The 18,829-nt window shown below is 45.2% G+C and overlaps 1 protein-coding gene across 1 annotated transcript in view; it reads right to left on the reverse strand.

The window, feature by feature from the left end:
* Positions 1 to 18,829, reverse strand: part of gtf2f2a (general transcription factor IIF, polypeptide 2a) — a 117,870-nt gene that overhangs the window by 69,126 nt on the left and 29,915 nt on the right. Inside the window, exon 4 of the mRNA XM_087993056.1 lies at positions 8,885 to 9,029. Coding sequence (XP_087849182.1) covers positions 8,885 to 9,029 — 145 coding nt within the window. The remainder of the gene's footprint in view (positions 1 to 8,884; positions 9,030 to 18,829) is intronic.

The following is an 18,829-nucleotide window of genomic DNA, read 5'->3' on the forward strand; positions in this document are numbered from 1 at the left end:
GATGCTGGAAGACCAATGCTGCTTGCTGATTCATATGTGATCTCTAAGTCATCCCCCCTGCTGTTGCACCCTAGTTACAGGAAGTGTCAACACCCTTGATGTTCTGCTGCCCAACTGTAATTGGGGTGTAAGGGGTGGAAGTGCTTGCTGCTTCTGGGTAAAACCAGAACTCTGTCAAACGCCTGTCCCTAGCTTGGATGGAGGCAGGAAAATTGACAAGCACCCTCACCTTATAAGAATCCATCACCACTTCACAAACATCAAGATGAAGTCATAGCAGCAAACCTTAATAAAGAACGGCACATCCAAAGACACAGGCATGATGGGATTGGATGAAAGCTGAAAATAAGCCTGATCTCTGACAAGTCCAATCTTCATAGGTTCAATGGGAGGGTTGAGGCACTTGAAACTCCACAGTATACCAAGCACTGTTAAATAGGATTACAATAAGTGGATATATGATGACAGGTGCAGACACAATGGGCCGAAGGGCCTCTTTCCATGCTATAAAAACTCTGATATACAAATTATTTCCTCGGTTTCCCATCACAACTGTGAGGAAGAAATGTGCTGACAATTAAACCTCATAACTTCAGTGCACCATTGATACAAGTTTATTGCTTCAACTACAAGAACGGCCATATCAAATTTGGATGAATAGAAGCAGTGATCATAGGAGGGGTGAGGGGCAAGATCCATCATGTAAGCCTTCTGGATGAACAACTGACAAATATAAAGTCATGCTAATTGATATGGCAAAAATGCGACAGAGGGGGGTAAAAAAGAGAATGGAAAGTGTGCACGACAGGTCAAACAAAAAAAGGGGAGAGGGTCAAAGATATACCAAGGCATAAACTAACAATGAGGATTGTTATTTTCCCAACTTTAACATACTCAAGTGTGACATACAATGCAATGCAACTTCCCTCTAAACACAAACACTGCCTACATCTGTTAAAGAGTATAAAGTGCACATGTACAGCATTTATTTGGTGGCTTTGCTCCTTCTGTCAGAGTTTTGCGTCAGTCTTGATGAACAGTCTGTGAGATCTCTCTATCATATACTGATCACTGCAGCACTACATGACAATGGTTCACACCTGAGATTTGCTTCAGACAGACTGAAAGGCCCTTTGATTTTAGGGCACCCTATTGTGACTGCTATTAGTTATTCCATAGTTAGAGCTCTATCTCCCTACCACTGTCACATCTACCACTTTCTCATGATTCTCGAGCAGACATTCTGTTTGATTGGAGGTGCAATGTGTTCCAAAAAGTTGGAAGTCACCCTTCTTGAATCCTGCCACAGCATTGCGCCCTCTTTACTCATCCCATCTCTATTCCTGACTAGGGATTCAGGTTGAATCAGACTGCTTGCAATACTGGCATTACCTCTGACATCCAAAATGAATGTCAGACCCCTTATTCTCTTACCTGCAAAAGACAGCACCTCTATGGTTAGGTGTTGTACATGTTAAAGAATCTAATGACGGGATGCACTTTTGGCTAACATTTCCCATCACAAGTTTCTATATCCACGTTTGCAATGGAATGTATGTGCCACTGTTTGACATGCTGTAATTATTACCTCACCTCATAGGAAGATAACATATTGACAGCATAACAAATGTACCAAGGTAGTTTCACTATGAAGGAATTTATAATGAAATCACATTAAAAAGATTTATATCGACTCAGCAAGATGGCAGTGATTCTGTAGAACTGCTGTGGACAGCTCTGCCTAACAGCCAAGGCATACTGGTGTTTTCTGCCATCCCTGGCCAACTTATGTGGTGGAATTATTAGTTTAAAACCTTACAGATCACATATTTGCTAATATTTGAGAGTGGGAAGGATGCCAAAGGGAAAAGGAGTGAGCAAACAGCAGCAGGGAGGACACTCCCCTGCAGCACCTACAATACCAGAGACTGCAGCAACAGCCTCTCCTGAACCCCCCGGGGACCTCACAGACTCACAGGAACTAGCTGCGGCAATGGAGAGACTTACCTTGAAAGTTGCGGCTGCGATTGAGGAAATCTGTGGGGAGACTCGTGCCCAGGTCCAACCTATTGCATCCATGCTGCAGAAGCATGAGCAGGAAATCCAGGGCCTCGGGGAAAGGGTGGAGGGTCGGACTAATGCCTCGGAAGCTGCGATGGAGTCCTCATCCGGTCAGATCCAGGTGTTGGAGCGAGGTGCGGGCCTTGCGAAACCATATCGATGACTTCGAAAATCGAGGTCGGGGGTTAAATCTCCGAATTGTCGGGCTCCCTGAAAGTGAAGAAGGTGAGCAGCCAGTCAGCTTCTTTGAAAGCTGGCTGCTGAAGTTTTTGGGCCTTCACATCGAGTCCAGCAGGCTTCAGATTGCAAGGATTTATCGGATTACAGTGCATAGGTCAGGCCCAGTGCAGCACCCCCGCTTGGTCCTAGTGCACTTCCATTCAAATAAGGACAGGCAAAAAGTCATAGGAGCTTCCAGATCCCTGGGAAAAGATCCGCAGGCACTGCTGTACAAGGGGTCAAAAATCATGTTTTTCCAGGATTTCTCTGCAGTTGTAATTCGAAAGAGGAAGTCCTTCGATGAAGTTAAAATGAGGCGGAGGAACCTGGGCATCCAGTACTCCATGAGATACCCTGCAGTGCTTTGTTTCAGCCACAAGGACTCAGTTTATACATTTCACTCGCCGGATAAGGCTAAAAACTTTGTGGACACTTTAAAATAGACGGATTGGCCTGAAGAATATGGTTAATGTTTGTTCTCTTTTCTATCTTTCCCCATGTTTTCCCTTCCTTTTTCTTATTCCTTTCTTTCTCCCTAATAATTTCCTTTTTGAAAAGGGGGAGAAGAGTTCGGAATAAGTTGTTCCTAATTTTTTTTAATAACTGGATTTTCTGATGGGAAATTTTGTGGATGTTCTTTGTTGTCTGTCCCCTTTTTTTTGTTTGTTCTGCTTCTCTTTTAGTCTCAAGTAGGGGTGACATGAAGCCAGGGATGGGTGAAGTGCTCACCCTGACTTTGTCTTTTTTTCTGTTAATTTAAGGATCATCTCCTTGCTTTTTTTCTGGCCTAAGGCTGGGGCACAGTCCGAGTTTGAAGGAGCTATCAAGGAGGGGATGGGTAGGGTGAGCGCCCCCTATGGGCAGGGGGAAGAGTCTTCAATTCAAGGTGCTCTTGTTGGTTTTCTTTGTAGTCTTTTGGTAGGAATAGCTGTTCATACTTACGATAGAGTAGTTTTTGTATATATAGTTTTTCGATTCTAAGAGTCTTTATTTACTTATGCTCGGTGCTTTGTAAGCAGGGTTCTCCCTCAGAGGGGTTCAAGGGTGTCTGAGGGGGGAATATGGCTAAGTGTCTTATTAAATGGTGCACCTGGGACATTAAGGGAAGTCATTCGCCTGTTAAAAGGAAAAAAGTGCTTTCTAGCCTTAAGATGGAAAGGGTTGATATCGCTTTGTTGCAGGAAACCTATTTTGATGTTGGGGAACACCTGAAATTACAACAGGGCGGTCATGACCGAGTATTCTTTTCATCCTTTACTACTAAAAGTAGGGGAGTGGCGGTACTTATCCAGAAAAATCTTCCGTTCACATTATTAGAGCAGGTGAAAGATGAGCAGGGACGGTTTGTGATACTTAAAGCCCCGATACATGGGGAGGAATATGGCATTTTAAATGTCTACTGTCCTCCAGCGCATCTCCTCAAATTTTTGATTAGTGCTTTCTCTAAGTTGAGTACTTTTGGAACACGGCACATTATTATAGGGGGGGGGGGTATTTTAATTATCTTTTGGATCTGACAGTGGGCAGGATGCCTTGTGGGCCCCCAACTATTTCTTCGCAGGCCAAGCAAGTGGTTGACTTATGTGAGGAGTTGGGGCTGGTGGATATTTGAAGATGTCTTCACCCTACCAACAGGGACTTCACCTTTTTTTCAAACCCACATAAATGTCACACGGGGATTGACCTCTTTCTGGCTCCGATTAGGAGTTGTAAAATTGGGAATATGGCTATCTCTGATCATGTGGCAGTATATTTGGAGGTTAAGGCTAAGAGTGAAGAGCTAGGTTTGCGGCACTGGCGTTTGGACCCTTTTCTCCTTAAGGATTCCAAATTTGTGGAATACTTTTTGCAGGAGTTTCAGGAATTCTCGACTATCAACTCAGGCACAGCTAGTAGTTCGTCCATGCTGTGGGAGACTGCTAAGGCCTTTGATAGGGGATTAGCTTTAGATTAGATTACTTACAGTGTGGAAACAGGCCCTTCGGCCCAACACGTCCACACCGACCCGCCGAAGCGCAACCCACCCAGATCCATTCCCCTACATTTAACCTTTCACTTAACACTGGGCGGCACGGTGGCACAGTGGTTAGCACTGCTGCCTCTCAGCGCCTGAGACCCGGGTTCAATTCCCGCCTCAGGCGACTGACTGTGTGGAGTTTGCACGTTCTCCCCGTGTCTGCGTGGGTTTCCTCCGGGTGCTCCGGTTTCCTCCCACAGTCCAAAAGATGTGCAGGGTCAGGTGAATTGGCCATGCTAAATTGCCCGTAGTGTTAGGTAAGGGGTAAATGTAGGGGTATGGGTGGGTTTCGCTTCGGCGGGTCGGTGTGGACTTGTTGGGCCGAAGGGCCTGTTTCTACACTGTAATGTAATCTAAAAAAAAAACTACGAGCAATTTAGCACGGCCAATTCACCTAACCTGCACATTTTTGGATTGTGGGAGGAAACCGGAGGACCCGGAGAAAACCCACGCAGACACGGGGAGAATGTGCAAACTCCACATAGAGAGTCGCCTGAGGCGGGAATTGAACCCAGGTCTCTGGCGCTGTGAGGCAGCAGTGCTAACTACTGCGCCACCATGCCGCCAGCTATTTCCTATTCGGTTAGCCGGAAACAACAGAATGAGGAATAGCAGCGTCTACTTGAGACACGGTTGAAAGCCGTGGAGGCAGCACATTTTGTGCAGCCTTCGGTGACTAAGCTACAACGGACCGGGCTGCCTTGAATTCAATACTGACACAAAACACAAAGAAAGAACTTGCTTTTGCTAGACAGAGGCTGTTTGAATATGGTGATAGGCCAGGGAAGTATTTAGCGTACCTGACTAGGAAAAAGCATGCTCCCCAATCCATTACTGCAATCAGAGACAGCGCCGGGGTCCTTACATACGATGCTAAAAAGATTAATGAGGCTTTTCGGAGATTTTACTCTGAATTGTATCAGTCTGAAGGTTGCAAAGACAGGAGGGCTGAAATAGAGACCTTTTTTAAGAACCTGGATCTCCCAGGGGTAACCTTGGAATAGACCTCTCTCCTTAGTGCCCCCTTGACAGTTCAGGAAATACAGGAGGCAGCTAGGCAACTTCAGAGTGGGAAAGCACCTGGCCCTGATGGTCTTCCGGGTGAGTTTTATAAGGAGTTTATAGGGATTCTGTCACTCCTATATGCATGAATGCCTACCACCATCTTTGAGAGAAGCTAATATTTCCTTAATTCTTAAGAAGGGGAAGGTTCTTGAGGATTGTGCCTCATACAGGCCCACCTCTCTACTAACTTCAGATTTAAAGATTCTGTCCAAGATCCTGGCGCTGAGAATGGAAAGGGTGTTGCCCCATATTATTAAAGAGGACCAGACAGGCTTTATAAGGGGCCGTAGGTCCTCTAATAATATTAGAAGGTTGCTGAATATGGTCCACGTTTGTCAGCAACGATCGATTCAGGGGTTGGTGATTTCCTTAGATGCAGCGAAAGCATTTGACCGGGTGGAATGGCCGTATCTTTTTTATGTCTTAGAACAGTTTAGGTTAGGTGGACTCTTAGCTAGGTGGGTGGAGGTTTTATATCGCCACCCTCTGACCACGGTCATCACCAATAGGGTGAAGTCTGGGAATTTTAGGATCGTTAGGGGTAGTCTTCAAGGCTGCCCCCTCTCACCATTGTTGTTTATGTTGGTGATAGAGCCGCTGGCAGAGGCAATTTGTCAGAACATCCACATAACTGCTCCAGAAGTGGGATCGAGTGCACACAAGATTACACTGTATGCGGATGATGTCCTTCTGTTTTCATCGAACCCAATGACCTCGGTACCCTATTTGATAAGATGTATCAATTCATTTGGGGCTATTTCAGGATATAAGATTAAGTTTGCAAAATTGGAGGCTATGCCTTTGGGGAACCTTAAGGACGTGCTAGAAGTTGAAGGTGGCTCTAAGTTCCCTTTTAAGGGTCACGGGCAGGGTTCCGGTACCTAGCCATTTTTATTACCCCCAAGTTTGATCTGTTATTTCGGACTAACTTTGCTCACTTGCGAGATCTCCAGAGATGGGAGGCTCTTCCAATTTCATGGCTGGGCCGAATATCTCTCATTAAGATGAATGTTCTTCCTTGTTTGCTTAATCCCATGCGTATGCTCCCTATAATGTTTCCCAGGTCAACGCTACGGAAGCTTATGGGGTGGTTTGGTTCCTTTGTCTGGCATTGTGGCCCGCCCCTCATCAAACTTACTAAATTGCAGTTGCCTCAAGGAGGGGGAGGAGTTGATTTCCCAGACATCAGGAGGTATCAATTGAGTTCCCTGCTGTCCTTTGTCTGTGATTGGGTAGGTAACGATCCAAACTCAATATGGCTGGATATTGAGGCCTCTTATTAACCTATTGTTCATGGATAAGATGAGGACAGTTATGGACCACTGCCGGAACCCCATTGTCATTAGTACAGTCAAGGCATGGAGGGCAATGTGTCAGAGTGAGGGTTGTTTATCCAAGAGTTCGCCATTTACAGCTATAGTTGGCATGCCAGGGTTCCGACCAGGGATGATGGACAGCGAGAGGAGTTTCTAGTTTGGGAGACTTGTTTGAGGGGGAGGTTATGATGTCTTTTGAGCAACTGAGCTGCAAATACGGGTTACCCAGCAGAGATCTTTTCCATTTTTTTCAGGTTAGGGATTTCATCCAGAAGAAGACTACGCTTCTCACTAAGCCCTATAAGCTCAATACAGAGAGGTTGTTGCTACGTTCCACAAGCACCCTTTTGGTTAGTGCCCTCTATCGCCTGCTGGGTGGCAGGTCCTGGCAGGATATTAACCAGTTATGAGAGGTCTGGAAGCAAGAGCTCAGAGTGGAGATCTCTTCTGAAACATGGGAGGTCATATGGGAGAATACTCAAAAGATCTCAATCTGTAATAGGACATCCGCTACGCAGTTAAAAGTTCGACACAGGGCTCATCTGGCACCAGACCGCTTGGCAAAGTTTAAAAAAGGGGCATCTTCAGTGTGCCCCAAATGTAAAAGAAGTGTAGGTACTCTTACCCATTGCTTCTGGACATGCCACAGGCTCTGTGTTTATTGGAGCGCTGTGGCGGAAGAGACAGGGAGGGTATTGAGGACTGAAGTCAAAGTAGATCTGATATCTCTCCTCTTAGGTCTACCAAATTTACCATCTTTAGATGGGCATGGGAAGAAACTATTTAATATTCTTGCATACTGTGCACAGAAGAATATTCTGATGAATTGGGTGTCTGAGAACCCGCCGGGCTTGCTGGGTTTCAGAAATTAATTATGGAGCACAGTCCCTTGGACATTTTTTACAAACATGATGCACCACACAACGGACCATTTTTATAAGACATGGCAGCCCTACTTGAGTTATTTGGAAACAGATTTGTCAGTTATCTTAACTAGGGCGTTTGTTTAACCAGGATGGTTAAATTTGTCAAGCCCTGGGCCCTGGAGGGGGTCTCCTGAGTTAATACGGGTATGTATATAATGCTCCCGTTCCTCTGTTTGGGAGCTTTGCACCGAGCACAGCTGTTCTGTATTCTGTGTTTTTTTTTGTGTTTTTTTTGCTTTTTTTTTGGTGTTGCTTTGGACAGTGTTAGGGTTTGTTTTGTATTAGAGGGTAGGTTAATAGTTAAGAGACAGTAGTATTGTTTTTGTGTTTGTTTTCTTTTTATTATTGATTGTATTTTCAATAATTTTATATGTTTGTAAAGTTAAAAAAATTTGCTAATAAATATATTTACAAAAAAAAGATTTGTATCATAGAACTTAAATTAAAAAAAAGGACAGAGTTATTTATTTGTAATATCTAATTATTGCCCACACTCCCTAACACCACTTTATCTCACCTTGACTTTCCTTGAGGTATTAGGGAATGCTCTCGATATCAAAATTAAAAATCTGCAAAGACTATCCATCCCATCAAGCAATGGCAGTATTATCTAATTAGCTTTAATCATTAAGCTCTTGGTTATTCTGGAATGGAATCTAAACACTTGAAGTGGAAGTGAATTACACAAACTGAAACCTATGGTGATGTGAAACAGGCTAACACTGGCTGGAATACAGCTAACAAGTACTGCAGGCCTGCAGCAATGTGGATGAGGAGGACAGAGCATTACAATTCCTGATCTGATTTTGAGGAGTCATAATTTCTCTCTTCAACCCATAAAACAACTGGAACTTCTTTTTTATTGGAATCACTGGAATGATCTGTCCTACTAAAGAGTTCAAAAGGATTTTAAGCAATGGCATAGTGTTGTCAACTAGTAACCAGCAGCAAGTTCTTTAAAATGTTTACTGGGTATAACCAAAACATCAAGAGTTTTCCCAGGTCATAACCACAAACTCCTGGCTTTTTATTAAGCTCATCGATTTTAGATGGACATAGAATACGTGTAACTCTTAATCAGTTATTGTACAAAAAACAAACTACAGATGCTGCAAATCTGAAACTCAAGCTCTGAAGAAGTGTCACGAGACCCCATAACTTGAACTCTACACCCCGTCTACATATGCTGCCAGATCTGCTGAGTTTCTCCAGCTATTTCTGATTTTTGTTTCATAATACAACAGAACATCAGGTATATTTACACATTTTATGGTTCTCACCTGACGGTCCTTCTGTGAAAACTGACAGCGTCTGTCCTCCAACACTCTGCATTGTGAATGGATGCTCCCTGGGTGCACTAATTGGTGCACCCTTCCCGCTGGTAGTTTGGATACTTGCGAGCTCTTCATTTAAAGTAAAGGAAACCTGATAAACAAAGGTAGCTAAGTTAGCTACTACAATTTCACTGGATAGCATCATCATTTAGAATGGAAACACAAAATACAAATGATATCAAACGTTTGATGCATGCACAACTTTAACAGATGTGGAGGTGCCAGTGTTGGACTGGGGTGGACAAAGTTAAAAATCACACAACATCAGGTTTCTTTGGAAGTACTAGCTTTCAGAGCACTGCTCCTTCATAAGGTAGCTGTGGAGAGGGATCATAAGACATAGAATTTATAGTATTATGAAGGTGTAAGGGGTACTGTACCTTTGAGAGTTAAAGGACTGAGCAAGCACAGAGTGGTGGAAAATTTACAACGTAACATTTGGTCCAACAGAAAATATTAACACCAATGAAATGATCCAATGCTTTGGGGTATAAAACCAAAAAGATTTAACAATTGGGGGACAACTGCCAAGCCATCAGCATGTCGAGACTGCCTGAAAAATAGCTCTTTTAAAGATACCTTTATCTAACAACAACCTGTGAAACAAAATTCCTAAAAAGAAGACAGAGGAAGATACAAAGAGAATATTCATCAGCTGCTTGGTTTTGAAATTTGAATTTTTTGGTAAATCTTAATCGGGGGTTTTATTGGACTGGTATTGTAGAAGGGGAAATGGAAGATAGGTTAGAGGAAGGAGTTCCTGATGAAGGGCTTTTGCCCGAAACGTCGATTTCGCTGCTCCTTGGATGCTGCCGGAACTGCTGTGCTCTTCCAGCACCACTAATCCAGAATAGAGGAAGGAGTTGTAAATAGTTGTTATTTAATTATTCTCTGTTAGACTTTAAAAAAATAAAGTTGTTAATTTCTACTTTAAATCGTGACTTTTGGGAATAGTTCTTTGCCTCTCGAATTTCAACAGATTACCGTACAGGGTAAATCATTTCTGTATTGCTGGTTTAAATGTTTTTTGGTTTTATACCTCAAAGCATCAGATCATTTCATTGGTGTTAATATTTTCAAAATACTAAATTCAAACTTGATTGGAGTTGGTATTTTGGAACATAATTTAAACTAATTGGCTGAATTTGAATTTGTTTTGTCTCATAGCAACCCAGGTACTGCTAGCTGTTGGATCAAATGTTACGTTGTAAATTTTCCACCACTCTGCTTGCTCAGTCCTTTAACTCTCAAAGGGTACAGTACCCCTTACACCTACATAATACTATAAATTCTGTGTCTTATGATTCTGCTCCACAGCTTCCTGATGAAAAAGCAGCGCGCTAAAAGCTAGTACTTCCAAAGAAACCCATTGGACTATAACCTGGTGTTGCGATTTTTAACTTTAACAGAGGCAATGTCAGGTTTTCGTATATTATAGAGTCAGTACTGTTTCAACAAACTTGTAAGAAACAAACATTACAAATCATCGTATACCTCGAGTTACTGCATGGGTTTCGGCCTTTAATAGTTGATTAAGTAACAGATTGAACCGGACAAAATATTTACATTGGGAAAATAGGGAGTGTTCTTATGTATTTCAAAGCCAAAACTAAAGGTAAGTCGATACTTTGACAGGTAATTAAAAATATAGAAAATAGATATTGTCATGAATCAAAACAACCACAAAAATAAAGATTCTAACAAACACAAAGCAGCAGTCAAACATCACGAGCAATGCTGCTCTTGACTGAAGAGACTCGATGGCTGACTAAACAAGGGCTTAAGAGTTATATGGAAGTAAAACCCCAGCGCAGAGTCATAGAGATGTACAGCATGGAAACAGATCCTTCAGTCCAACTCGTCCATGCCAACCAGATGTTCTAACCTAATCTAGTAAGCACATAAAATATACAGCATCCTGCTTTTCCCTTAGACAGGCACAGAAGTGAGAAGGGAATTACAATCAAGAAAGATTTAATAAAGAAAAATATATGTAGTTCTCCTATAATGCTGTAGTTGCGTTCCAGTGAAACCTCGCTTAATAGACGTAATGGGGTCTGTGGGAAAACTAGGGGTGGGGCAGACCAACAACAACTATCACTCACGATAGACTTTTGGGTGATTTTTCAGCTAAAACAAAGTATAGCACAGCCTGAATGAAGGTTGAAATCATATTTATTAATGAAACAAAAGTACATTTAACACAATGCAGTTTAAAAAAAAGTAAGAAAACTGCTGTCTGCACAGTAACTCACAGAAAGCTGCTCCGTCGGCAGTTGACATCGCACATGTGCAGAATGGCGCAGAGATTTCAGCGGGGATATCAGCACACGGGCAGAACGATGTGAAGATTTCAGTGGGGATATCAGTACAGGGGCAGAACGGCGCAGAGATTTCAGCGCGGATATCAGTGCGTGGGCAGAACGGCGCGGAGATTTCAGTGGGGATATCAGTACGGGGGCAGAACGGCGCAGAGATTTCAGCGGGGATATCCGCACACAGGCAGAACGACGTGAAGATTTCAGTGGGGATATCAGTACGGGGGCAGAACGGCGCAGAGATTTCAGTGGTGATATCAGTACGGGGGCAGAACAGCGCAGAGATTTCAGCGGGGATATCCGCACACAGGCAGAACGACGTGAAGATTTCAGTGGGGATATCAGTACGGGGGCAGAACGGCGCAGAGATTTCAGCGCGGATATCAGTGCGTGGGCAGAACGGCGTGGAGATTTCAGTGGGGATATCAGTATGGGGGCAGAACGGCGCAGAGATTTCAGCGGGGATATCAGCACATGGGCAGAACGGCGTGGAGATGTCAACGGGGATATCAGTATGGGGGCAGAACGGCGTGGAGATTTCAGCGGGGATATCAGTATGGGGGCAGAACAGCATGGAGATTTCAGCGGGGATATCAGTATGGGGGCAGAACAGCGTGGAGATTTCAGTGGGGATATCAGCACATGGGCAGAACAGCGTGGAGATTTCAGTGGGGATATCAGTACGGGGGGGGCAAAACGTCGTGGAGATTTCAGCGTGGATATCAGTATGGGGGCAGAACAGCGTGGAGATTTCAGCGGGGATATCAGTATGGGGGCAGAACAGCGTGGAGATTTCAGCGGGGATATCAGTATGGGGGCAGAACAGCGTGGAGATATCAGCGGGGATATCAGTATGGGGGCAGAACAGCGTGGAGATTTCAGCAGGGATATCAGTATGGGGGCAGAACAGCGTAGAGATTTCAGTGGGGATATCAGTGCGTGGGCAGAATGGCGCAGAGATTTCAGCACGGATATCAGTACGGGGGCAGAACGATGTGGAAATTTCAGCATGGATATCAGTATGGGGGCAGAACGGCGTGGAGATTTCAGTGGAGATATCAGTATGGGGGCAGAACGGCGTGGAGATTTCAGCGGGGAAATCAGTATGGGGGCAGAACAGCGTGGAGATTTCAGCGGGGATATCAGTATGGGGGCAGAACAGCGTGGAGATTTCAGCGGGGATATCAGTATGGGGGCAGAACAGCGTGGAGATATCAGCGGGGATATCAGTATGGGGGCAGAACAGCGTGGAGATTTCAGCGGGGATATCAGTATGGGGGCAGAACAGCGTAGAGATTTCAGTGGGGATATCAGTGCGTGGGCAGAATGGCGCAGAGATTTCAGCACGGATATCAGTACGGGGGCAGAACGATGTGGAAATTTCAGCATGGATATCAGTATGGGGGCAGAACGGCGTGGAGATTTCAGTGGAGATATCAGTATGGGGGCAGAACGGCGTGGAGATTTCAGCGGGGAAATCAGTATGGGGGCAGAACGGCGTGGAGATTTCAGCGGGGAAATCAGTATGGGGGCAGAACGGCGTGGAGATTTCAGTGGAGATATCAGTATGGGGGCAGAACAGCATGGAGATTTCAGCGCGGATATCAGTATGGGGGCAGAACGGCGTGGAGATTTCAGCGCGGATATCAATATGGGGGCAGAACGGCGTGGAGATTTCAGCGCGGATATCAGTGCGTGGGCAGAACGGCGTGGAGATTTCAGCAGGGATATCAGTACATGGGCAGAACAGCGTAGAGATTTCAGCGGGGATATCAGTGCTTGGGCAGAACGGCGTGGAGATTTCAGCACGGATATCAGTACGGGGGCAGAACGGCGTGGAGATTTCAGCGCGGATATCAGTACGGGGGCAGAACAGCGTGGAGATTTCAGCGCGGATATCAGTACGGGGGCAGAACAGCGTGGAGATTTCAGCGGGGATATCAGTATATGGGCAGAACGGCGTGGAGATTTCAGTGGGGATATCAGTATGTGGGCAGAACAGCGTGGAGATTTCAGTGGGGATATCAGTATGGGGGCAGAACAGCGTGGAGATTTCAGCGGGGATATCAGTACGGGGGGGCAGAACAGCGTGGAGATTTCAGCGGGGAGATCAGTATATGGGCAGAACGGCGTGGAGATTTCAGTGGGGATATCAGTATGGGGGCAGAACAGCGTGGAGATTTCAGTGCGGATATCAGTCCGGGGGGCAAAGCGGCGTGGAGATTTCAGCAGGGATATCAGTATGGGGGCAGAACAGCGTGCAGATTTCAGCGGGGATATCAGTATGGGGGCAGAACGGCCGGAGATTTCAGCGTGGATATCAGTACGGGGGCAGAACGGCGCAGAGATTTCAGCGCGGATATCAGTACGGGGGCAGAACAGCATGGAGATTTCAGCGCGGATATCAGTATGTGGGCAGAACAGCGTGGAGATTTCAGCGCGGATATCAGTATGTGGGCAGAACAGCGTGGAGATTTCAGCGCGGATATCAGTATGGGGGCAGAACAGCGTGGAGATTTCAGCGCGGATATCAGTGCGTGGGCAGAACGGCGTGGAGATTTCAGCGGGGATATCAGTACATGGGCAGAACAGCGTAGAGATTTCAGCGGGGATATCAGTGCTTGGGCAGAACGGCGTGGAGATTTCAGCACGGATATCAGTACGGGGGCAGAACGGCGTGGAGATTTCAGCGCGGATATCAGTACGGGGGCAGAACAGCGTGGAGATTTCAGCGCGGATATCAGTACGGGGGCAGAACGGCGCAGAGATTTCGGCGCGGATATCAGTACGGGGGCAGAACGGCGCAGAGATTTCAGCGTGGATATCAGTACAGGGGCAGAACGGCGCAGAGATTTCAGCGCGGATATCAGTGCGTGGGCAGAACGATGTGGAGGTTTCAGCGCGGATATCAGTACGTGGGCAGAACGGCGTGGAGATTTCAGCGGGGAGATCAGTACGGGGGCAGAACAGCGTGGAGATTTCAGCGGGGATATCAGTGCGTGGGCAGAACGGCGTGGAGATTTCAGCGGGGATATCAGTATGGGGGCAGAACGACGTGGAGATTTCAGCGGGGATATCAGTATGGGGGCAGAACGACGTGGAGATTTCAGCGGGGATATCAGTACGGGGGCAGAATGGCGCAGAGATTTCAGCGGGGATATCAGTACGTGGGCAGAATGGCGTGGAGATTTCAGCGTGGATATCAGTACGGGGGCAGAACGGCGTGGAGATTTCAGCGTGGATATCAGTACGGGGGCAGAACGGCGCAGAGATTTCAGTGCGGATATCAGTACGTGGGCAGAACGGCGTGGAGATTTCAGCGCGGATATCTGTACGGGGGCAGAACAGCATGGAGATTTCAGCGCGGATATCAGTACCGGGGCAGAACGGCGCGGAGATTTCAGCGCGGATATCAGTGCATGGGCAGAACGGCGCAGAGATTTCAGAGCGGATATCAGTACGGGGCAGAACAGCGTGAAGATTTCAGCGCGGATATCAGTGGGTGGGCAGAACGGCGCAGAGATTTCAGCGCGGATATCAGTGCGTGGGCAGAACGGTGCAGAGATTTCAGCGTGGATATCAGTATGGGGGCAGAACAGCGTAGAGATTTCAGCGCGGATATCAGTACGTGGGCAGAACGGCGCAGAGATTTCAGCGCGGATATCAGTGCGTGGGCAGAACGGTGCAGAGATTTCAGCGTGGATATCAGTATGGGGGCAGAACAGCGTAGAGATTTCAGCGCGGATATCAGTACGTGGGCAGAACGGCGCAGAGATTTCAGCGCGGATATCAGTGCGTGGGCAGAACGGTGCAGAGATTTCAGCGTGGATATCAGTATGGGGGCAGAACAGCGTAGAGATTTCAGCGCGGATATCAGTACGTGGGCAGAACGGCGCAGAGATTTCAGCGGGGATATCAGTGCGTGGGCAGAACAACGTGGAGATTTCAGCGCGGATATCAGTACGTGGGCAGAACGGCGTAGAGATTTCAGCGCGGATATCAGTGCGTGGGCAGAACGGCGCAGAGATTTCAGCGCGGATATCAGTGCGTGGGCAGAACGGCGCAGTGATTTCAGCGCGGATATCAGTACGGGGGCAGAACAGCGTGGAGATTTCAGCGCGGATATCAGTGGGTGGGCAGAACGGCACAGAGATTTCAGCGCTGATATCAGTGCGTGGGCAGAACGGTGCAGAGATTTCAGCGTGGATATCAGTATGGGGGCAGAACAGCGTGGAGATTTCAGCGCGGATATCAGTACGTGGGCAGAACGGCGCAGAGATTTCAGCGCGGATATCAGTGCGTGGGCAGAACGGCGCAGAGATTTCAGCGGGGATATCAGTGCGTGGGCAGAACAACGTGAAGATTTCAGCGCGGATATCAGTGCGTGGGCAGAACGGTGCAGAGATTTCAGCGTGGATATCAGTATGGGGGCAGAACAGCGTGGAGATTTCAGTGGGGATATCAGTGCGTGGGCAGAATGGCATGGAGATTTTAACGCGGATATCAGAATGGGGGCAGAACGTCGTGGAGATTTCAGCGCGGATATTTCAGCGCGGATATCAGTGCGTGGGCAGAATGGCGTGGAGATTTTAGCGCGGATATCAGTGCAGGGGCAGAACAAAGTTCATGAATCGATCCCTGCTGGAATCGCAATACTATGAACAGAGGTAAGCATTCTCGAAAATACTGTTCCCTAATTCTTCAGTGATGTTATAGCCAAATTGCGCTGCCAAAACTATAGTCATTGACATGTAAAGGACAGAAACAGATCCTTCGGTCCATGCCCACCAAATATCCTAAAATAAGATAGTCTCATTTGTCAGCATTTGCCCATCTCCCTTTATGTGTACCAGCCACCACCACGTTCTCTGGCAGCTCATTCCATACACGCACCACTCTCTGTGGAAACGATGCCCCTTATGTCCCTTTTAAATCTTTCTCCTCTCACCTTCAAACTATGCCCTCCAGTTTGGACTCCCTTACCTTGGGGAAAAAGAGCTTGGTTGTTCACCCTATCCATGTTCCTCATGATTTTATAAATCTCTATAAAGTCACCCCTGAGCCTCCAATGTGCCAGGGAAAATAACCCCATCATATTCAGCTTCTCTCTAGATCAAACCCTCCAACCCTGGCAACATCCATGTAACTCTTTTCTGAACCCTTTCAAGTTTCACAATGTTTTCCCTATAGCAGGGAGACCACATTTGAATGCTGCATTCCAAAAGTGGCCTAACCAATGTCCTATTTAGCTGCAACATGACCTTCCAACTCCGATACTCAATGTTCTGACTAATAAAATCAAGCATACCAAAACCTTCTTCGTTATTCTATCTACTGCGACTTCACTTTCAAGAAACTATGAACCTGCACCCCAAGGTCTGTGTGTTCAGCAACACTCCCCAGGATCTTAGCATGAAGTGTATAAGTCCTGCTCTGATTTGCCTTACCAAATTGCAGCACATTGCATTTTAAATTAAACTCCAGCTTCCCCACTCCTCATACTTTGGGGAGTGGGGAATGGCAAGATAGATGGTGATTTCAATTAGATCATTTAAAAAAAAAACACATTAAATAGCTGACAGTAAATTGTAAGCCACTATAATTGAGGTCAGCTTAGATCACAAGCTTTTGTTTGGTAAACTGGTCATTAAATTAGTCCCACGCATTTTAATTATGTTTTGGCAAAGATTTCTTTTTAAAATTATAACTAACAGAATGGAACATTTTGTACTTTATTCTTCAAAGAAATTTTACATTTTTAGTAAAGAGAAATTTGCACTATGTAAAGGCAATGACAGGTTTGGAGAGGTAGAGAAAGAAAAGCTGTTCCATCGGGCTGATTGCACAAGAAGTAGGGAATACAGATTTAACATTGAAGCATGGGTGTTGGGCTGAATCTGAGGAAGAGCTTGCTTTCCGGAGCAAATAGTGAGAATTTGGAACTCACTGCCTTAAAAAGCAGTGAAAGCAGAGACGATCAATGATTTCAACTGGAAATTGGATGAGCACAAAGGAAGGGAATTAGCAGAGATATGGGATCAGAGTCAGAGAATTGTGCTGACAGTAATGTTCTACAGGGAGAGACCCAAATGGGACAAATATCTTCCTCCTGCGTTATAGTCATTCTAGGATCTCATGGCTCTATGATGATACACAAAGCCACATTTCAAAATCCCAAAGCAACAACCTAGAGAGACTCTTGTGCTCCTTATCTTGTAATCACTCACACAAAAACATCTTTAGCTTCTGTACTCAACATCAAAGTCTCCAGTCACACAATTATACAAGTCACCTGCAGCCTAGCAACCTGGTGTTCACACAGGCAAATAAAATCAACCATGATCAATGATTAATCTGGTGGCTTTTAATATTTCAGCCTGCTTACTGATATGAAGAAAGACTTGAGATGCTCAGGGTTCTTTTAGTAGAAATGAGAAAATTAAGGCGCACCACGACGGAGGTCTCAGTCATTAAGGATTGAAGGGTAAATAACAAGCTGCTGCCATGGTTCAGAAAAATAGAAGGTACAAAGTTATGGATGTTAAAAAGAATTACAGGTGTTAGAAAAAAGGTCTCTTTGCACAGAGGGTAGTCAGAAGATAGAATTCTTGGCTAGATAACATGGTTCAGAATCTATAAATTCTATCATGTGACAATTAAACACTTCATAAAAGGAAACTGGGAATGAACTGGTAGACCTGAAAATTGATTGAGTGATGCAAATTTAAAAATAAATGAGTGAAGCTAGTAAACAAAAGGGCCACATTTGGTATGAAGATGCAAAAGATAGTGAAGTTTATGTTTGTTATGTTATAGTTTTAAACTGAAGCCATTTTAGTGTGCTGTTTTTAAGATCCACTGATTTTAGTAAGGAATTAAACATCAATCCACATAAACATCTGCTTTTAATACAAGTAGATTCTAGCGGATTCTGGAACACATTGTAAACAGGATAGCCAACATTCTTGTGCTCTCATCACTCTGCTAACTTGGCTCAAAAAATTAGTAGCACAATTCAAGAATTGTTTAAAAGATTCAGATATTATGCTTTCCCCCATTCAATTTCATGACAGCTGTTGAACACTGAGCTGGTTACAATCTGCAAAAGGTTCTATATAATTTTTAAAAGGGCACTGCCAACTTATGAAACAATTGCTACCTGAGTAAACAAACTATATATAACATGTAGGAATGAAAACTATAAGTTGCCCCTTCACCCAAGGTGCTAGGGACTGAATGAAGTTAGGTCTGACATGCTCACCCAAGACAAGTCGGGATTACATGTTTAAATGGAATTGATGGTGAGGGGTGTAACTGCATACTCACACGAGTGCATAGAATTTATACAGTTTAAGGGCATTAATAAAAAAAAAACGATTAGGGATTAAAAAAAAAGGTGGAGCAAATAGCTTAAGTGTGACAAGAAAAGCAAGGCATTTTAAGCATGAATACATATTCTTTCCACAATTAAGATTCCTCTTGCTTTCTGGTGCGCTAATTTTTTAAGGCGTTCCTCGCCCCTGCTGCTGCATCCATAATTAATCTCTCTCTCTCAGCTATATTCTCAATCTAG

Source organism: Chiloscyllium plagiosum, unplaced genomic scaffold (genome assembly GCF_037043375.1).
Source record: "Chiloscyllium plagiosum isolate Xiang-an unplaced genomic scaffold, Cpla_swu_hap1 HiC_scaffold_12, whole genome shotgun sequence".
Classification (NCBI taxonomy): Eukaryota; Metazoa; Chordata; class Chondrichthyes; order Orectolobiformes; family Hemiscylliidae; genus Chiloscyllium; species Chiloscyllium plagiosum.